The sequence below is a fragment of the Trachurus trachurus genome, assembly GCF_905171665.1.
Source record: "Trachurus trachurus genome assembly, chromosome: 23".
NCBI classification, from domain to species: domain Eukaryota; kingdom Metazoa; phylum Chordata; class Actinopteri; order Carangiformes; family Carangidae; genus Trachurus; species Trachurus trachurus.
In genome coordinates, this window is record NC_139912.1 from 4192980 (window position 1) to 4214680 (window position 21701).

At 40.4% G+C, this 21701-nt stretch overlaps 1 protein-coding gene across 1 annotated transcript in view; it reads right to left on the bottom strand.

The window, feature by feature from the left end:
* The window catches only part of abcc9 (ATP-binding cassette, sub-family C (CFTR/MRP), member 9), a 76187-nt gene extending 56847 nt beyond the window's left edge, over nucleotides 1-19340 (bottom strand). Inside the window, 12 exon segments of the mRNA XM_083999574.1 lie at nucleotides 210-344; nucleotides 442-597; nucleotides 2346-2510; nucleotides 6850-7080; nucleotides 7082-7127; nucleotides 7129-7280; nucleotides 12068-12169; nucleotides 12288-12454; nucleotides 12825-12946; nucleotides 13713-13854; nucleotides 16243-16428; nucleotides 19227-19340. Coding sequence (XP_083855700.1) covers nucleotides 210-344; nucleotides 442-597; nucleotides 2346-2510; nucleotides 6850-7080; nucleotides 7082-7127; nucleotides 7129-7280; nucleotides 12068-12169; nucleotides 12288-12454; nucleotides 12825-12946; nucleotides 13713-13854; nucleotides 16243-16390 — 1566 coding nt within the window. The 5' untranslated portion in view covers nucleotides 16391-16428; nucleotides 19227-19340.
* Nucleotides 19341-21701: the final 2361 nt, after the last annotated feature.

Here is a 21701-nt window from a genome sequence, read left to right on the forward strand (position 1 = left end):
GGAAAGAAACTGTTCAGAAGTCTGTTTGTGCGTGTTTTAATTTAGACGATATTTTTATTTCAATTTTGGGAGAAATGTTGTCAGTAGTTCATAGAATAAAACAAAAATGTTAATTTTACTCAAACACAAACATACAAATAGTAAAAACCAGAGAAACGGATCATTTTGAAGTGATCTCTTAATTTTTTTCCAGAGCTGTAGTTACTTACTAGTGTGATCTTCTGTGTGTCTGCCAGCTTTGTAGCGATGAGGTATTGGAGCGGCGCCAGCAGGACGATGACGGCCGCTCCGACCAGAGCGCTGGGGCCCAGCAGGTAGTAGAGCAGGATCACTCCCATCACGATCTGGGGAGGAAACACAAAAAAACAGTAAAACAGTTAAAAAAAACTCTACATTCGATGAAAGACAGTAGTATGAGGAGGTGTAGTTAGTTTCTCCTACCTGCACCGGCATGGCCCACAGGTTGGGGCAGAGGAACAGGAACCACATCAGCTGATTGGTTTCTATGGCGACCAGGTTGTTGATCTGCCCCAGTGTCATCTCGCCCATCGACATGTTGGAGGTGGACAGACGCAGGATCTTGTTGTAGATCATCGCCTGAACAACACAAAACACCGACTGTTGACACACAGCTGTGTTTCTGTACACATCAATTATTACATCTGTCTGATTAATTATTCATGTCTGTTTTTATACTCTGAGCCTGAATTGACATGTTTTTGGTTTCTACTATATTTGGTGAGTGACAGGTTTATTATGTTGTTTACCTACCAACCTACTCACCTATTGACCTGCAGTATCTACCCACAGACCTACCCACCTCCCTTTCTACCAATCCAACCATCTGTTGACCGATCATCCTAACCACCTTCCTACTTTCCTACATATGTACCGACCTATCCACCTATTGACGTATCTACCTACCAACCAACCTTTCAACCTACCCATCTACAGGCCCATCTACCTAGCTACATACTAACCTACCCACTTACCTATCAACCAACCTACCCATCTGTTGACCAATCAACCTGGTTGGTTGGTTCATTCCTTCTTACCAACCCATGAACCAACGTACTACCCACCTGACCAACTTACTTACCAGCCCCTCGGCCTGCCCACTTACAAACTGACTGACCTACGTACCTACCAATCAAAAAAACAATCTACTTAGAGACCAATCCACCCAATGACCTAATTACTTATGTGACTCACCCATGGACCTACCTCCCTATCTCTCAATCTACAGTATCTACACCTATCTACCTACTTACCCACCCACTACCGTCTTTGTGACCAACCCACCCAGAGAGCTACCTTCCTAGCTATCTACCTACCAACCCAGGCCAACAACAGTTGGACCTACCTACCTACCAACCAACCATTCAACCTAACCATCTACAAACCAATCTGCCTACCTAGTGACTGACCAACCTCTCTACTTGCATACTAACCTACCCACCTCCTTATCTACCACCAACCAACCCATCTGTTTAGCAATTAACCTACCAACCTTCCTACCAATTTACTTACCATCTCATCAACCTACAGACCAAACTACTTACCTACCTTGTGACCACTCTACCTTCTACCATACCACTGAATCTACCTATCTACATCACCTCAATAACCTCTCTTCCTACCTACCTACCTACCTACCTACTTCCCACAGGCCTACCGACCTTTCTACCTGTCATGAACTTACCATCTGATACTACTCTCAACATGCTACTAGTTTACACTGATCCATGTGTTAATAAGACGTTGAATGTTAAATGTCGTCTGAGGAAAAGCAGCTGAACCAGGAACTGAGGGAATAAAACACACGATCACAGTACATTTAATTGAACTTCTATTACCTGCCATGTGTTGTGTTTTGGTTCAATCATAATCGTAGTCAAACACTTGTTTTCAGTGGGAGGATTTGACCTGAGCTGACTCGAATGCATCAAACTCCACCCTGTTTCCCTGACTGTGTTCAGTAGTATTGCAGGGTTTAATGGAGAATTAGGGTCATGTGGTCTAAATAATACCAGAGGCTTTATCCTACTAGAGTGATTCATCTGACTGAATTAATGGTTTACACAGCTGTATTTTATAGAAACGCTTTTACCTTTTGTTTTGGTGACATTGACCCTCCGCACAGGGAGATTCATGTTGTTTGTGTTCAGACCCGACTCTCTGCTCTTTCAGCATTTAAAATGATCAGGTGCTTCGTGTTTGTACGAGAATATTATGAAGCTGCTGCGACCGGCGATCGCTCACATGGAGCTTTTCAAAGCAACACCTCGGCCCCACGGAAACAAAACATCTGAGCTTCATTTTTTCCACGCCGATGTTTCACTCACCAGCAGCGCTCCTCGCAGGTTGATGCCAGTTTCTATGGTGACGTAGTACGAAGCCTGCAAGAAGGTCCTCTGCAGGATTAACGCCAGGAAGAGGAGGACGGCCAGGACGGAGGTGTTCTGCAGCAGCTTAGAGGAGGACATGAAGTGGACGCCAAAGTGGGTCTCCTATAAACACACACAGAGAAAATATATATATTATAAATAGATATTATTGAATTAATATTTATTATTATTAAAAAAATATTATTAATTTCTTTCTAATGTTCCTCTATAACTTAAGATTCAAAAGCTTAGAATAAAATAAATACATCGTATGGGGAAACTTTGCGAATCCAGCAACAATATTACAGCAGTTTTGGCTGTTTCACTTAAGGTTTTAATAAAATGGGACATTTATTTTCTGACAATTCACATAAAATAATAATAAATCACTGTTCTTCTTAAAAAAAAAAGTCATATTATAATATAAATTCTGTATTCTGGGGAATGTGTTTATGCTCATACTAAAAACATAACTAGTGTGTAGGTGATATCAAAGTTTACACCATGAACTAACAGCATCTTTTTTCATATATAACTTTATAGCTGGTCAACAAACTAATGATGAACAAGCCAATTAACTTAATGCAAAAGCTCTGTTTGCATCAGACCATTAAGGCCGTTGTTGCTGATCAATAAGTGGGACTGTTTGATGGAAATATTGGATTTTTAATATGACTTTTGCATCACTGTGATGAAGTAATTTAATTTGTTGTGTATTTAATTCCTGGGATCGACTGGATGAGTCAAATATAGACATTTTATGATTGGTTATTTTACCCATCAGCAGTTTCTGAATTGACTTTCCAGAATCTTTTTTTTTTTTTTTTTGTCTGTGGTATCAAAAAGCTCAGCCTGATGCTGCGCAGTCCTCCTCCGTGTGTTAACCTGAGGCCGAGTGTGAGGTGAGTGGGGAATTTTCCATGTCACTCAGAAATGCGGCGGCGCTCTGCTCTATCTCCGCTGCCCATTACACCCACTTTACCAGGCAGGCACCGACCTGACGACAGCAACTATAACAACATCTGCTGCCAAATGGACTGAGTGAGAAGACGCTGTCATTATAAAAGCATCTGCTCTGCCTCCGCTCGGCTGCGTTACGACCTTTGGAGGAGGAAGAGGAGGAGGAGGAGGAGGAGGAAGAAGAGGCTGGCACAGATTAAAGACGAGTGGACGTGTGATCAGCTGTGCCAGCGTCTCCTCTCCGGCCAAATGGACGTCTTGTTGAAGCGTCTGTTTTCTCTCTGGCTGGTAAATCCTCTGTCATTGAAACATATTCTGTATTATTGTGTGGTAGTAGTTTACACTGGATGATACTGATTTATGAAAACTGGCTCCTGAAATATCACGAATGATGAAGAGCAAACTCAAAGCTATTTAATGTATCATGATTACTACCGGTACTAACATTATTGATTAATAGTGCTTTAATTTGCTTATGGAAGTGACATTTGCAGCTTTTTTTAAGCTAACCATTTGATAATCAATAAAATAACATATAATAAACCAGCAGCTGCAGCACTAACACTGTGTTTTATACTTTATATATAAAAAAAATATTAAACAAAAGTATTGATTTAAGTCATGAATGCAAAAAAAATATATAAAAACGTGTGTTGTGAACTGTTAAAGTGCTAATAAAGTTAATATAAATTCAAAACTGTCCCATATTTTTCTGATGTCACGTCTACAAAAAGCCTGTGTTTATTTTCTTGGGCTGCTTTATTCATGAGGTTTGGACCTGAGGTCATGTTTTGGAAAAGTGGAGCAGATTCTTACAAAGTGAAAACATTTTTGTGAAAACAATTCTCAGGAAGTGAGAACATTTAGGAAAATGAGACTAATTAGTTTTGTTTTGTTGTTGTTAAAAGGATTAATGACTTGGCTGCAGAGGTTAAAATTAAATGTGGGTTTACGACAGGTGGAGGCTGAATGTGTTACGTCCTACAACTACAAGTGTTTGTGTGTAACGACGTCTCAGCACCTGCTTATTATAACATTACAGACGTATTATCACATCGGACACACACACACACTGCTGTGTTGACATGACGACGGTGACCAACGCCTCGGTAACATCGCATCACACTGGGACTGAGTCATTCTTCCAGTGAGGACGACCCGCGGTGTTTCACTAATTTGCACTTAAGCTTTAATGAAATGATCTTGTGTAAACACCGAGTGTGTGAGGGGGGACGCCATGACGTTCTGCTCCGGCTTCAGACTCCATGTCTGTCGGTTCCTGTCGACGGGGGACACGGGGGGACACGGGGGGACACGGGGGGACACGGGGGGACGTCCAGCAGCGAGCGAACGCACCGTCGACTGCAGATAGATACTACAGCCGCGTCTGGACACTTCACAGCTCCAGACTCTGGTTCTTCTGCACGGTTAGGGTTAGTGTGTTGTGTCTCGGCAAGAGGTCGCCTCAGGTCACAAACCACAACAACTTGTTTCCATCGCAGTGGGAGCTGCTGCTGCCTCTCCACTGCACTATGATATCACATCTTTAAACACACAGGGCTGCAGACTATTGCCCCTAAAGTTTGAGACAATGCACGAAGATTTTAGATGTGCAACCAGTAAATTTGCAGATTTTTCTTTTTAAAGACTGGTGAAATGTGGAAGATCTGGAATCTGTCATTACAGGTGGCAGGTTCGATGTGTGTGAGGATCATGAATGAAAAGGAAACTATATTTGCTTTGCAAGTTGATTTAAAGCGCCACACTGCAAAAACTCAAAATCTTTCCAAGAATATTTGTCTTATTTCTTGTCAAAATGTCTCATTTCTAGTCAAAACTAATCTCTTTCCACTTATAATAAGACTCCTAACCTAAAAATTTACTTGTTTTTAGATCATTTTCAGTTTTTTCAAACAAATTTTAACTTAAAATAAGAAGAAAAATCTGCCAGTGAAAGCAAGTTTTTCTGTGCTTGTAATAAGAAAGAAAAACTTGCTCCACTATTCGATTTTTCTCCTTATTTCAAGTGAAAATATGCTTGAAAGAAGTAAAAAAGTGCCTAAAAACGAGCTACTTTTTATGTGATGATGATTATTTTAAGTAGAATTAGATTTGTTTTGACTAGAAATAAGACAAATATTCTTGGTAAGAGTTTCAGTTTTTGCAGTGTAGTACAGTATGTAGGAATTCCCCCCATCTAGCGGTGCGGTTGCATGAACGTATTCTTGATGTTGCATTCACGTGAAATCGGGCAGACGTCAGACAGACAACAGACACTGCATGTAACAGGGTCTTTGTAAACAAGTGGTTCGCAAGCACGAGGCAAAACAATACAGGCGTGACAATATGTTGTCATGGTGATGTGGTATTGTTTACCTGACCCACGTTTTACCGTCTTTCTCTCGTCGAGTAAAATGACATATATTTTGACTTTGATTCTTGCTAATAAAAAGCCAAATAAGTTACATACTGGGGCTTTAAAGTGTGCACCCCTACATTTTCTGCTTGCACTCCTAAAAGTTTAAGTTAGGGGGCCACTGTGTTCCTAGTAAAAAAAGTTAATCTGAAGTTTTATTCAGATAAAACTGTAATTTTCTTACAAATATTATTTAGTTAAGTTGCTGTTGCACTTAAAAGGAGCTGTTATTTATTCCAGGGCTTCTTTAGTTGCTGCTGCAGCTACTGCGTCTTATTTTTACACTGTGGCTGCACTTTAACAGCTGTTTAAAGGAAGTAGCTGTTTACTCTTTGATTTATTTGTTTGTCTCTTATCATGTTCCTTCTCAGTCACGACTCCCAAACCAGATAATAAAAGAAGTTCCATGGTGGTCAGTTATTCTCTGCATTCTGTTCCTCACAGGGTCAGAGAACAATAATATATCATAACTGTTGTTAAAGCAGAAGTAAGCGATCCGGCCGTTTTGGCTAATGCTGCGTTCCATGCAGGCTTTTGAAACCGTAAATTACAGCTTCAAGTCACAACTTACGACTTTGTAGCGTTCCAGGCAACCCACTCGTGTTTTTCCGACCTGTTTTACCTGTGAAAGTCACTATAACGGCCACTCGTAACTTCCGACCCGTGAACTCGTACCAGATCGGTCGGAAAAACACGAGTTACGGGCTGCCTTGAACGCACCATAACAGTCCTCGTCCCTACGTCACCACATTCTCGCGCATCCCTTGGCTGCACACACAGCCCTTCATGTGTGTGCAAGTGATTGCTGTCGGAAGATATAACTATTTAAGACTTATAATAACACAAAAATATTGCTTACTTCTGCTTTAACTTTAGAGATTAGGAGATAAAACACTAAACCCTGACTAATTAGTCACAAAATCAATGAATTGACCATATTTCAAACTTAAAACCTGCAGATTGTGAGGGGCAGTGGTTAGTTTGGTTATAAATTGAAAAATAAATGTTGATATTGGATATTGTTTTGAGTGTGTGTAAATGTAGTTTTAAAGCCTGTGAACACACACACACACAGACTGTACATACACCGTCCATGGTCCTGTTGTATGAGCCGACGTCGTTGTTGTCCTCCTTCAGGTACCTGACGATGCCGGAGATGCAGAGCGGCCCGGCGAAGCCCAGCAGGTCGGCAAGGTAACGGAAGGTGCTGCTGAGCAGGATGGGGCGTCCGAACGCTCGGTACATGGAGCGCCAGATGGACGGGGCTCGGTCCGGGTCCTCCGCCGTCTGCACGGGACACACAGAGGTGTAATAAGTTTATTATAATAATCATGATAACAGCGATAATCAGTGAGGTCTCAGCCTCCGCGTCTCACCCTCTGGTCCTCGTAGGCGTCTTTGAGCCGCAGGTAGTTGGTGAGCGCTCTCATGGCGATGGGCAGTTTGCCGATCTTCTTCAGCTCGATGGGTCGTTTGTGAGCTCCCATGATGAGAGGGTTCATCCACCAGTACGTCGCCTACAGATGAGTCACAGCCAGAATTCACCATGAGACATAAACCAGAGTTTTCCACTAGAAAAAACTGGCACCGGACAACGTTTTCAAAAGATTCATTCAGATTGCATAGTCTGAGTCTCAGAACAATCCTTTTCCTTAGACCTGTTTGGTTTCAGAAAATATTTTTTAAGATTTGCTTTTTTCGACCGCTCCCAATTTTGTAGTTTTACCGCAGTGCGCACATGCGTTGTCAGAGTAAATGAAACAAATGCAACAAGTTTAGTTCCGTGTGAAAAAGAAAAAGTTTCGTTCCACATACACATTCATAAGAAATAAGATTCAGTTGTTTTGTTTTTTTTTATAAAATGACATGTGGAAATTGCCTATTTTAAAGGGATAGTAGCATTTTTTTTAAAGTGGGGTTGTATGATCTACAAATAGCCCCTAAGTACTTTAATTGCAGTAGCAGACTCTCTGCACTCCTCCCGTTAGCAACGCCAGCCCATAATAGCCCTGCCCAGAGATTTACAACATACATTGTTGTGAATGGACCCAAAGAAACGGCCTATTTTCGTGGCCTAAAAGAGGTTTTACCTGAAAAACAAATACACAGTTCCATTGTTCACTATAATATAATTTTTTCCAGCCCTTCAAAGTGCAGGAAAAACACAGTTTTTATTTGGAGCTAACCAACTGCTGATCGGCGGGCGCTAACCCTGGTCGGAGGGATACGTGAGTTGGTTACAGATGTTACTGGTTCAAAATTGCGGGGTTTTTCCTGCACTGCAGGATCGCGTGATCGCGTGACTTTTCACCACAACTGTTTTCCTCTAGGTGGCAGCACCGTACTAAATACTGCTCAGACGTTTTGGGGACAATGCTGACAGCCTGATAGCCGCGATTAGGAGTGGCGCTGTTCATGATACAGAATACAAGAGGATGAAAGGAGAACTAGCTGCAGACAGTAAATAATATAGTAGCCTCGTTTTTCAATGACAAAATGTAACGACGGCAGCTACAGTAGACTATAGCCCACGTCTCACTCTCTTTTTTCGGTCATCTGTCTCGTCATCTCCAAAATGTGTTTTTAAAATGAGCCAACTACAGTACTGTGCAGTAGTGCCGCAGATTTCTCACTCCGCACCTTGTTTGAGAGTGCAGCTGGATGATTTCTTGTGAATGAACGGGTCTGTGTCACTTTGGGGCTGGGCGATAAAACATAGGATAAATAACTTTCCCTCGATAGAAGACGCGGCCGATACAAAGTCTATAGGTTTAATTCATCCATTTTTTGACAGACAACACAAACAGCCAGTGATAATGAGAGTGGTGACACCGTCAGCCATGCAGCCGGCCTGGACTTTTTATTTTTAATTATGAAGGATCATCTGCGCAAGGCAAAGATGATAGCATCAACAAAACACGGCGTAACACACGCGGCTGTATGGGACAGGCTTTTATTTAATTCAGAACAAACCGCTTAGCAAAAATGGAAAATATAGTCTAGGGGAGAGCCGGGTCGATTGATACACTTTTCATTTAAACGTCTTTTTCAAAGATGACGTTATGTACACAAACATTTTTATCATGTGATCAACAACTCACATGTGTATTTTCTTAGTTACAAGTGTAATTTAACACATAGCCTATGTTGGATGATCGCGCTGTTTTATAACTTTGAACGTAAGTTGACATTTGTCTCAAACGCCCCACCTATGCGGGTCGTTTGAGACACAGAGGAGGGACGGTTGAAACAGCATGTTTTAAACAGAAACTACTGACATTACTCTCGTTTTTATGAAGCATATCGGACAACATACTAGTGTACTTGTTATTGCCAAAATGTCACATAATTTCTCACAATATAAATAGGTCAAATAAATATTTTTGTCCCGTGCGCAATTGTCAAGATCCGCATTTCGATTAAACTCGCCTTTCTTCTTTTGTACGAGTTGTTGGACAACTGCATTTTCATTTAATTTACTTATTTCCCTGCCCTAAGTCATGTTTATGGATACACAGTTGAACATATTGTCATTTTTCCCTCGGCATTTTCCCCTCACTTTGCTGAATATCTGTTGATTCACGTCATAAACACGAACATTAAAAATATGTGGTGTTTATTAAAAATACATGTTGTTCATTCAAATCGGTTGTTGTTCATTGCAAAACAGTTAGGCTATTAATTTGGTGATTTATATACAGATATTGATCGCGCAGTGTGACCACAATCACTACGCACGGTGGCGTGAGGGACATTTGAAACAGCTGTATCAATCGTCCCTCCAGCGACTACTGACAATAAAACCTGTTTTGCCTCTAAACTTCAAAACTATGACATTTCATAATTTAGGACCTGTTTATGTACGAATTCATCTGTTGTTAGGTCATATTATTATTGCATTAAACACACAATACAACTTTTGATCACTTTCTCCCCGGCTACGTTGGTGGAGATCTCCCACACAGTAAAAGATTTAGGCAACACATTCTTCCAGCTGGCTGTTTTTCTTCCAGTTACAGAAAGTAGCCTATGTGCAAAGTACCACATTAACATCTCTATTCATATAACGCCCATCGAAACAGCTGATTTACATGTCGGCCGTTAAGGCAAGGCAAGGCAAGGCAATTTTATTTGTATAGCCCGTTTTTACAAACAGTTTGTCTCAAAGGGCTTTACATGGCATCGTAGCAACATCCTCTGTCCTTAGACCCTCACATCGACTGAGGAAAAACTCCATGGAAACCCTTTTAACAGGGAAAAACAGGAGAAACCTCAGGGTGAGCAACAGAGGAGGGATCCCTCACCCAGGACGGACAGACGTGCAATAGATGTTGTTACAGACAAGAAAACAGTTTACAGTTTGTCACAGAATGTGCGGAATATGGAAATGTTAACACATGGCGATTGGCCATTCACGCGGCTTTGTTCTTGGTTTCGGCCAATCAGCTTATAAGCACATGGCTAATTATCAGCTTTCAACCAATCGCACTGTTTTAATGTGTGTGTGTGAAAGTTATTTTCTTTAGTTCATTTTCGTTTCTTTTGGATTTTTTTTACAACAATGTATCAATATAATATTGTTTTCGTTTCATTTCGTTATAAAAATCAATCCCTTTTCTTTGAAACAATGAGATTGAGCAGCTAAAACTCAATAAACTCAACCATGGCTTGTCTTATTGTTAATCTGAACGCACATGTATAAAGGGCAGAGTCAAGGCAGCAGATAAATCACAAAACATCAACGCGTGAAGAAGAAGAGAAAAAATAACCCCATGGTCCGACCTGACCCAGTTATTTAATGTTTAGGTTTATTTAGAAGAAGTCTGATTATGACTGCTGTTCTGGATCAGATTATTTGCTCATAATTCGGGTTATTTTCAAACAGTGGCCAAACAACAGATCAATTAGGCTAATTATTATAGACTATATTTTCCATTTTTGCTAAGCGGTTTGTTCTGAATTAAATAAAAGCCTGTCCCATACAGCCGCGTGTGTTACGCCGTGTTTTGTTGATGCTATCATCTTTGCCTTGCGCAGAGCCTTCATAATTAAAAATAAAAAGTCCAGGCCGGCTGCATGGCTGACGGTGTCACTTTGTATCGGCCGCGTCTTCTATCGAGGGAAAGTTATTTATCCTATGTTTTATCGCCCAGCCCCAAAGTGACACAGACCCGTTCATTCACAAGAAATCATCCAGCTGCACTTTCAAACAAGGTGCGGAGTGAGAAATCTGCGGCACTACTGCACAGTACTGTAGTTGGCTCATTTTAAAAACACATTTTGGAGATGACGAGACAGATGACCGAAAAAAGAGAGTGAGACGTGGGCTATAGTCTACTGTAGCTGCCGTCGTTACATTTTGTCATTGAAAAACTAGGCTACTATATTATTTACTGTCTGCAGCTAGTTCTCCTTTCATCCTCTTGTATTCTGTATCATGAACAGCGCCACTCCTAATCGCGGCGATATGTGATACATAATCATCAAGTCATAAAGCAAGACAGGCTTTATCATATTACAATAGTTTCTGTGATTTAGGCAGTGTATACAGTAGTTAGTTCTAGTTTAATAGCCTAGAGTTTAAGCTGTGGATTACTGCACAGATCACTGAGTCATCCGCCTGTCGTCCTCCGTTCTCACAGATGCCACCTGGCGGTTGTTTTGGCACATTGAGGCTTTTCATTAAAACCTCTTGTCTCGCCAAAGAAAAAAAATGCATGAGTCTTGTGCCGTCTCGCGTGGACCACGCGTGAAGTCCGCAAATTTGAACCAGTAACATCTGTAGGTCCAAATAAAAACGGCACTTTGAAGGGCTGGAAAAAATTATATTATAGTGAACAATGGAACTGTGTTTTTTTTTTTTCACGTAAAACCTCTTTTAGGCCGTGAAAATAGGCCGTTTCTTTGGGTCCATTCACAACAATGTATGTTGTAAATCTCTGGGCAGGGCTATTATGGGCTGGCGTTGCTAACGGGAGGAGTGCAGAGAGTCTTCTACTGCAATTAAAGTACTTAGGGGCTATTTGTAGATCATACAACCCCACTTTAAAAAAAATGCTACTATCCCTTTAATAAAATTCAAATTATGCTTAGAGGGAATATTTTCACCAGACGTTTGGTTAAAAAATACCGGACTTGGGAAGATTAGGTATACCAGTCAAAGTCTGGTAATTACCAGATAAGGGAAACCCAGACATAAACATCAAGTTTGACTGGTGCATGAGCTGAATCACAGCCAGTTCTCTGAGGATGTTGTAAACTAAAATATACTGTATATAAAAAATATGAATAATTTTGTTTGCACCTTAGAGAGCAGGTTGACAAACGGCTGCAGGAAGCGAACGCCCAAATCCTGTAAATCCTCAGGCGGCTTCACCTTCTGAGGGTTGGCGAAGAAGACGTACTTCTACAGAGAGACACAAGGAGAAGATGTGTGGGTTTATATTATATCTGTAGCTGACACATTAAAGGTTCAGTCTGTATCATCAGTGTGAAACGCGGCGGCGCGGCACGGCTCGGCTCACCCTGACCCGGATGACGTTGACCTCCACGGCCATCAGCAGCCCGTACAGGATCACCAGCAGAGCCGTGATGCAGAACCTCAGGTGCCGCGGTCCCACGTGGTTCTCTGCGTACTTCCACAGCTTGATGGACTTTGTGATGAACGCCAGCACCCAGTAAATGAAAAGAACTGCGAGGAAAAAAAAAAAACACAGTGTAAAATAAAAGTTTCATTATACATATATAAATGAGTTTGTTTAACACCTTCTTGTTCGAGTCACCTGATCTGAGCCTTGACCCTCGATACCACAATAAAACACACCTGAATGTTCACATAAACTGTCAGCAAGTTGCATTGTGGGTAATATAAGTACCAGATTTAGATGGCATCTCAAAAACACTGTATCATGAGTTTTTTTTGCCCATGAAGAATAATAAAAAAGGGAAAAAATATCTCAAAAACTCTCCATCATGAGTCCATCACACTAAATTGGCAAAGTAGGAGCTATGAATTGTGGGATTTGTAGTTCAGTTAAAGCCAAACAGATGCTGAGACTCACCAAGCAGCAGTTTGGGGAAGTTGGACGTCTCTATGTTGTGGTAATAAACCACCGATGTCGTTGCTGCTACGAAACCCATGAACGCCGGCATGTAGAGGTGGAGGTGGTTCGTCCCCATCATCCTACAGAGACAAAACAAAACAGGTCAGGAAGGACATTTTCAATATAAAAACAGGAATATCTTAATTATCTTAAAGGGATAGTTCAACATTTAGGCAAATTGGCCCATTGCCATAATCCCTATAGTCATAGCAGTAGGTTTGTTACCTTTAATTGTCGGTGCAAGCTATTTTTAGAACGGCGGAGCAGAGCCGTGAGCTGCTCAGAGCTACGCTACGGAGGCTCATGGGATTTCTTGGTTTCCCTCATCAAACTCATCAAATACACAATCCAACAACTCCACAACGCTCTGGTGGACAAGTTGTGACCTGCACATTCACCACCACGCTATGAGATAATAACACAACGTTACCAGACAGAGTTGTTTTAGAGGGAAATGCAGAGTCTGCTTGCTGAAAAACTGTCCCTGAAGGCAACACGCATCAGCGGTTTTGCATGAATTTCCCTCTAAAACAACTCTGTCTGGTAACGTTGTGTTATTATCTCATAGCGTGGTGAATGTGCAGGTCACAACTTGTCCACCAGAGCGTTGTGGAGTTGTTGGATTGTGTATTTGATGAGTTTGATGAGGGAAACCAAGAAATTGCGGCTCGGCTGTTCTAAAAACAACGTGCACCGACAATTAAAGGTAACGAACCTACTGCTATGACTAAAGGGATTATGGCAATGGGCCAATTTGCCAAAATGTTGAACTATCTTATATACTATAAGACAATACAGAAACAACAGCATTGTTTTGTGTGGCGACGTCTCTCTCTGAGGTCTCACTTGTTGGAGACGATTCCCTCTGCGAACTCGCAGACGTGGACGAAGAGCAGAGAGAAGGTGAGGATCCACCTCATGTTGTGTCCGGGGAAGTGAAGCCATGTGTTGTGATGGATCTGGACCTTGGAGCTCTGACTGCCCCAACCTGACGGAGACAGAGGAGAGAGAGAGAGAGAGGGCGGTGATCAATCTGAGCCTGAGCTGGGAGGAGGAGAAAGGGTCTAAATATTTAAATACACATTAAAACTTCATTGTTTTATCGTCTTATATTAATCCACCTGTTAAACGACCTGTCAGTTTGAGAGTGAGTGATAATTATTCTTCTGTATTTTGGATTTTTTGCACATGGAGGTAAAACATGAAATCTATTGTGATTCTATAATGAATGGGTAAGGTATTTCTCAGTTAATTAGCTGTTAATTATTCAACATTTATGTCCTTGACCTTTGACAGAAGCGGAAAATTGTCAAAAATTGTAAAATTACGAACTAAAACTCTCAATAAAAACATACAGAATCCTCTAATTATAAGAAGAATATATATCTTGACTTATCATTTGGTCTAAAAAACATCAGATACTGTATGTCTGTCAAAGTTCAAGGTGGCATCTTCAAAGATTTTTTATTTAGGCAAAAAAAATCTCATTAAATGTGTAATTTGTGATTGAAAATTAGGGAAAACTATATTTTGCATCTGAAAAATCTAAATCCAGCTCTAGTGAATTGGTTTACTAGGTTAAATAACTAAGTAGAGTGATACTACGGGTCAGTAACATGCGTGTTTAACTCGTGGGTTTGTTATGAGCTTAGTTTCTGCTCTGAACTAAACGGATCGCAGCCGAGCGGAGCCTCAGGGGACCGAGGCCATAAAAACAAAAGAACCAGGAAGCATCAATTATTGAGTCCTGAGGGAGCGGGCCGAGGGCTTCTGGTCAGAATCATTCCCATAAACTACTACTATGACTACCACACACACAACAAATAACAAAACATGCAGCCAGTTCAAGTTATTTTCTACAAATGAATACAGTAAAAACACAGAAAGAACTAAACAAACTAATCAATACACAGTTACTGTATATGTCATCATTCTGTATCACTGCAGTTTCATTTACTGTTTCCTGCAGGAAAGTCCAGTGTGACTGGATCACTGAGCAGCTGTTTTAATCCCGTCTTAACTGCTCTTAAAGCTGCTTAAAGTTCACACTGGTGACAAGGAAATGCATTTAAGTGTGTGTGTGTGTGTGTGTGTGTGTGTGTGTGTGTGTGTGTGTGTGTGTGTGTGTGTGTGTGTGTGTGTGTGTGTGTGTGTGTGTGTGTGTGTGTGTGTGTGTGTGTGTGTGTGTGTGTGTGTGTGTGTGTGTGTGTGTTGATGTATCACTAACACATCTGCTGCAGCTGCCAGAGGACAGGGAGTCATCGGTCAGTGTGACAGAGTCGTGGTGTCACTCTGGTCACCAGAGTCGAAGTTCGACGACGTTTTATATAATCTGAGTCCAAATTATTAATTGATTAAATTACTATCAGATTTTTCCGAATATTTGTGTAAAACTATGTCAAAGTATCTGATAAATAATAAAGAGACAAAGTTAAAGTAGAACTGATCCAGAATTAAAACAAACCTATTGAGATCTGAGATAATATTAGTAACTGAAAACACAGAAACTCAGTGAGGTTTTATGTTGAAGTCTCTTAATTTGACATTAATGTAACTTGGTGCTTTAATTAAATATATAATTATATATATTCATTTTATATTTTACACATTAACGACTTCTTCATCTTTAAGCTTTGTGTTTAAATTGAGATATAAAGTTACATAACACAGCGATGGAGGATTTCAGCCTCTTCCTGTCATCTACTACTTATCCATTTTTTAAAAACCTCTTATCTGAGACAGAGTCATGTGAGCGCTGTGGGATTTCCCAGCATGCACTGGGGCTGGTTCACCCCGGTCAGTCGTAGTGGAAAAAATAAATACATAAAAAGCACATGGTTCAGTTCTCCAAGTGTCCGATAATGAGCTGCACTGTTGCCATGACGGTGCATGTGAACCAATCACAACACAGATGAATAATAATGCTTTTAGTTGTTAAATATTTGCTTCTTATATGTGACGACTTGATGCCTTTCTTTTTCACTAGTAGCAGTCACATCACAGACAAAACAAATGATCAATTAATTAAAGAAATTATTCACAGATATAAGAAGTGTGAGCTGTTGACCTATGCTGCGTTTATGTCCCACAGAAAAATGGGATAATACAACTCCCATGATGGTTTAAAACTCATCCAAGCGTCTTAAATAATAAGGTACATTTCATTTGTGCTGTGATTGATCAATTAATAAGATATTTAGCCAATGAAATACTAATAATGAAAGGACACGTGGCACATTAGCATAATAATCAAACACAAACTAATTAAACATTAAAATGTACGTTTCCTATCAGTTTATCCAGATTAAATAGTTGATTATCGTCTGTTTTATTGATCATATCAGACAACAGGTGGATTATGGATTGAATCACCCACCGATGAAGAGGATGGGGAAGGTGATGAAGAGCAGGAAGACGTGGGGCACCAGGTTGAGCGCGTCCACGAAGCAGCCATTGTTCAGCACGCCCTTGTGGACGCTGTAGGCATGGGTACCGGCTTCGTTGCCGCAGAACGACAAGGCCATGCCCCCGGACCACCGCTCAGCACGAGCCCCCACTCAGTCTGAGGAACAAACACATGAATGAAAAAATGTATTTCTTACTCTTTTGTCACACTTGAATGTTCTAATGTTTTGATATTAGACAAAGATGACCCAAGTAAATATAAAATGCAGCTTTTAAATGATGATTTCATCTATTAAGGGAAAAAATCTACTCAAACCTACCTGGCCCTGTGTGGAAAAGTAATTGCCCCCCTTGTTAAATCATGAACCAACTGTGATAAACCACTTTTTTTTTTGGAAAGCTGAGTTCAATTTCTCTCGCAACTAACTATTATTTTCATTATCGATTAATGTGTCCATTATTTAAACGATTAATCGATTAGTCGTCAATAAAATGATAAAAGATTTTGAAAAATGTCAATCAGTGTTTCTCAAACCACAAGATGACGTCCTCAAATGTCTTGTTTTGTCAAGAAACCAAAGAGAGACTCAGTTTATTGTCATAAAGGAACAAAGAAACCAAAAATATTCACATTTAAGAAGCTGGAGTCAGAGAATTTGGACCAAAACTGATTATTCAATTATCAAAATGGTGGATGATTAATTTAATAATTGATTATTGTGCAATTAATCGATTAATTGTTACAGCTCTAAACAAAATCATTGACATCTATCAGTCTGGAAAGTGTTAGAAAGCCATTTCTAAAGCTTTGGGACTCCAGCGAACCATGGTAAATATAACTGTATATATCTGTGCTGTGTTTTATTTGATGGACAGTTTTGTTTGTGTTGGTGGTCTGGGTCACTGACAGCTCTTTGACCTTTGGAGTCTGGGTCCGACATGTTTGCGGTCTGTCACACACACTTCCACAGTGTGAAGCACGGCAGCTATTTGAGGGCCTTCGTCCAGCAACATACCTGTCAGCTTATGGTGCTTTAATATTAAATGAATGAAGAACTCCTGGGGGTTGATGTGTCATTACAAGTCATCAGGATGCCACGACTTAAGTGTCGGGGTCTCAGGTTGTCGTTTCGTCGTTGCTGTTGTTTTTTTAATCATTATTTAACCGTTAAGAGCTCAAAGTTGACATTAGCTGCTTCACAGGCCTGAATCCAAGACCTCCTGATTATAGCTCACCTCATAAAATATTGATCCACGCTGCTGCCAGGCCAATGACTCACCAGTCTACAGCAGAACAGGCATCTGTCTGAAGGGCGTTGAAGGTGTCGTTTTATGATTTAACAAACTCTGAACTTGTATTAAGAGTCAAACTCTGAGATCTCTGTCCGTCCAGTCGACTCCAGACTTGGGAAGTTCAGAGTCGACTGTGAAGGTTTTTTTTGGATCAGTGGTGTCCAGGAAAATCAAAGGAAGTTCCTCCATGATGGAAACCACTGTGGACAAGGATGAACCTGAGGACTTTGATCCTGTACGTGACAGCAGAGACTGTTCAGATACAGGTGTTTCATTACAGACCGTCCAACACGTGAAATTTATTCATCAAAACTCAGACTTTAGGACCTTTAGGAGCTGGAGGACCAAGAGATACAGGAAGCTCAACAAAACGCCCAGTAGAAAGTGTTGATGGTTCAATAAAAGAGTCTCTGATGGAGGATCTCAGCATCGAGCTCCAGAATGAACACGCAAGTAGATGGAGACTGAGTGAGCAGCTACACCAACAGGAGGAAATCCATCGGCAGCAGCTCAAAAAACATGTGGAACAAGGCCGAGAACCAAGAAAGAGAGGAGATGATCCAGGGGCTGAAGACTGAGAGGGACTTCACGTCCTCCATCAGGAACTGGAGAGTCTCAAAGCAAAAGTGGAGGAACTGACCTCAAACTTGAACCTTCAGCTTGTCAATAAACTGAAGGAGCAGCGAAAGGAGCAAGAGGAGGATGAGGAGGAGATGTTCACACTTGCTGAGGCCTAAAAACTGGATCTAGAGCCTAAAGTCTCAGAGAAGAAGACGTTCATTCTCTGAAAAAAGATATGTTACTTCCATGGTTTGAGACAGGAGGAGAAGGCGTCCACAACCAGATGAGACCCAACAGAGTCTGTACCTCCATGATGTAATTACATGCACTAGTACCATACATAAATATTGTCTTGTCTTCATTCATGTTTTTTCCAGAGTCAGCATCATCAGCTTTTAAGAAAACCGTCATTGACCTTTGAAATTAAAAGTTCTCATAGACGTAACTGATTATTTACGTCATAAAACATCCAGTTACGTAGGATTACATCATTTGTTATAGGCTAACATTATGGCTCCACCCCAAAAAATATGGCAGCCATCTTTGTTTGGCCAAAGCTCAATTATGCACCTTTGTAATTTGATGCCATCTAATTGATAAATAATAATAATAACTACTTTGTCATACCAAGCAAACGGGCAGATGGTGAAAAAATGTATCGTTCCTATTTAAGTTCTGATCCAACATGAAAGCATGGAGCTGTAAATGCCAGAAGTGAAACTTTCCCATGTGACTGACCATTAAAAAGTGAGTGATTTACAGAGTCTGTCCATACAGCATGAGCCCTGATTAAATACTAACATCGTTCTGGAAACTATAAAACAGAAACTTGGCTCCAAACATAAGCAGACTTCAGTCTGGACGGTTCAGACCATAAATATCATGTTAAAATGTGATAATGTTGGTGAATTAACCTCCAGAGTTCACTACAAACACCACCTGCATTCAACTACCACACTGTTAACAGCAGCAAATGTTTCCAAAAATACTAAAAATGGCTCCTATAAAAGTTAATTTACACATCTGTGAAGTCAAACAGAGTCATTGAGTGAAGTTAGTTGAATGAGTTAAGGCTAATATTAACACAACACAGTGTCTTACCTCGGAGTAAAGTAATAATCCTCAGTGACACCGTTTCATTCCTGATGCCTGAGATTAAAAAAAAAAAAAAAAGCAAAGAGAAAAAAAAGAAAAAGTAAGAAAAACAAACAGAGGGGATGAAAAAGAGGAAAAGAAACAATTTACTGTGAGAGTTGGAGAGAAAAAAGTTGATTATTTTTAGCCCCGTTAAGAGCATCAGCTGCTCCGCATACTGCTGCGTGTCTCTGCCAGCGGCGTCAAGCTGCACACAGCGCGGTTTAACACTTCCGGTGGTAGACTTACAAAATAAAAGTCCTCTTTCACCAAGAGATTGAGAAGAGAGCGAATCCAACTAATTTTATTTACTCACAGCTTAATAATGACAAAGATGACAAGATATTTAAATGTCTCAAAGAATATAAAAACTTTACAAATATCACAAATCAAAGCTAAAATAACTCATCAAGCCAGTTGTGTCCCTCACTTAATAGGAATAACAACAACAGATGTATTGTGGACATTAGAATATATTTTGAGCCTCTTTGAAATATATAAATATAAATCAAGCAGTCCTAAAACACTTCCCTTTTTGTGTTATATTTCTTAATTAATCAAATCACCAAAAAAAATTGCATAATTGGACCCTGAGCTTCATTATATTTGACTATTGGTAATGTAGCCTTGACTGTTAATGAACTGTGTATGGATGGAAGATAAAGTTATGTTAAGTTAATAAGTTTGTATAATAATTCAATTCTTCTCTATTACATTACTACATTACACATTTCTATTTTATCAATTTTATCAAAGAAATGTATTTTCTTCTGGTGACAGAAACTTATTTTGAAGGTAGAAACGTCGTAACTTCCGGTGTGAGTTTACGTAACTTCGGCGAACTTGACTCAACTTTCCCTCCTATCAGATTTCCTAACATGAACCAGTTTAGCGGTGAGAGGGGGGTTTATTATGGGCTGCTTCTTCAACAGCCAACTGACATGTCACCTACACACACTTTACAAACTTTAAACTTCAAACACCGTCACAGCTTTGACATAAAAACGGGTAACTAATCCAAGTTTAATAACATTTTATTACTAAAAAAAAATAAATAAATAACAGTGTCCAATCATATGTGCTGGTGTTGTCGATTTCTATCATTCATCTTTTAATTAATTATGAAATAAATTAAATGAAAGCATAAAATTCAATCCTACATCTGTACGATTTTGGATATTTTACAAAATATCACTGAGAGCTATTATATATATTTGTTTAAATCCCACAACATTGCCAAGAGAATATCCACATGTCCCAACAAAATAAAATACAAAATAAACTGTAATATTATTGACACTCTCAGACTCTGATTTGCTCTGGGTTCATGCACAGCAGTTCGCAGTGAAATGATCCATAATCTGAACCCAGTCTGAATGAATCGCTGCAGGATTCAGTGGTGAAATCGCGTGGCTTGGCATTAAAAGGCGTCGGACAGAGGAGACCTCCGACACGGTCACCAGAGCCCACTGAGGCGGACACTAGTGTCCTCTCACTGTCCACTCTGTGTAGTCTATATAAAGATGCACAGTCCAGAGGAACGAGGTGAAATCCCTGCACTGTGTAATCAGAGAGAATCGATACATACTGTAAAAAACCAAAGCAGCTGAACAAAACTCAATTGAGAAATTAATCGATTTAAAGTTTATACGCGTATACTCCAATATGAAAACTGTTAAACGTGACTTTATGTTTTATTATAAACCAATCAGATGCACTGTTGTGTTCGTCGTGAATAGAAATGCTGTAGGAAGATGCAGCTTCATAAAACTTTGGATGTTTTCAACTGTCCCGTCTGGATTTCCTGCAGCCTCCTCACAGCACGATTCACCTTCATCCACCATGGAGCCCCGCGTGAATCAAACTCATATTCATGCATAGAATTGGAAACTTAATAGATTATGGGAATACCGAAATAAAGATTAATCTCCACTTAATCCAGACATTATATTAAGATATATACTGAAGCTATTGGTTTTAACACAGAGTCGGTGGTGATTTAAATGGTCAGATTTCTGAATGAAGTCCGGTGCGCGTCTTTTTTCACGTTAAGAAGACACCTACGCATCTATCTTGCAGCAGCAGCAGCAGCAGCAGCAGCACACTGATGATGATGCTGCTGTCGTCTGGTTGTGAATATGAATATGAATGTGAATGACACTGAGGGATGAAATGGGAAAGCCTGATACTCACCCCTACCCCGGCCTCTGACGCAGGTCTGTCGGTCACAGCGTCCCCTCGGCTTGGACTCTCACTCCGCCGTGCGCGTCTCACAATTATTGCGGCTTAAGGTTTATACCCAAAGGCACGGGGGGCAGGAAGGAAATGCCTATCATATAACTGTAGTGTAGTGTCCTCAGATACGGTATTATGGCGCTCAAGGCAGCGCAGCACGACACACACACGTATACACACATCACACACTCGCAGATGGCAGCGTTT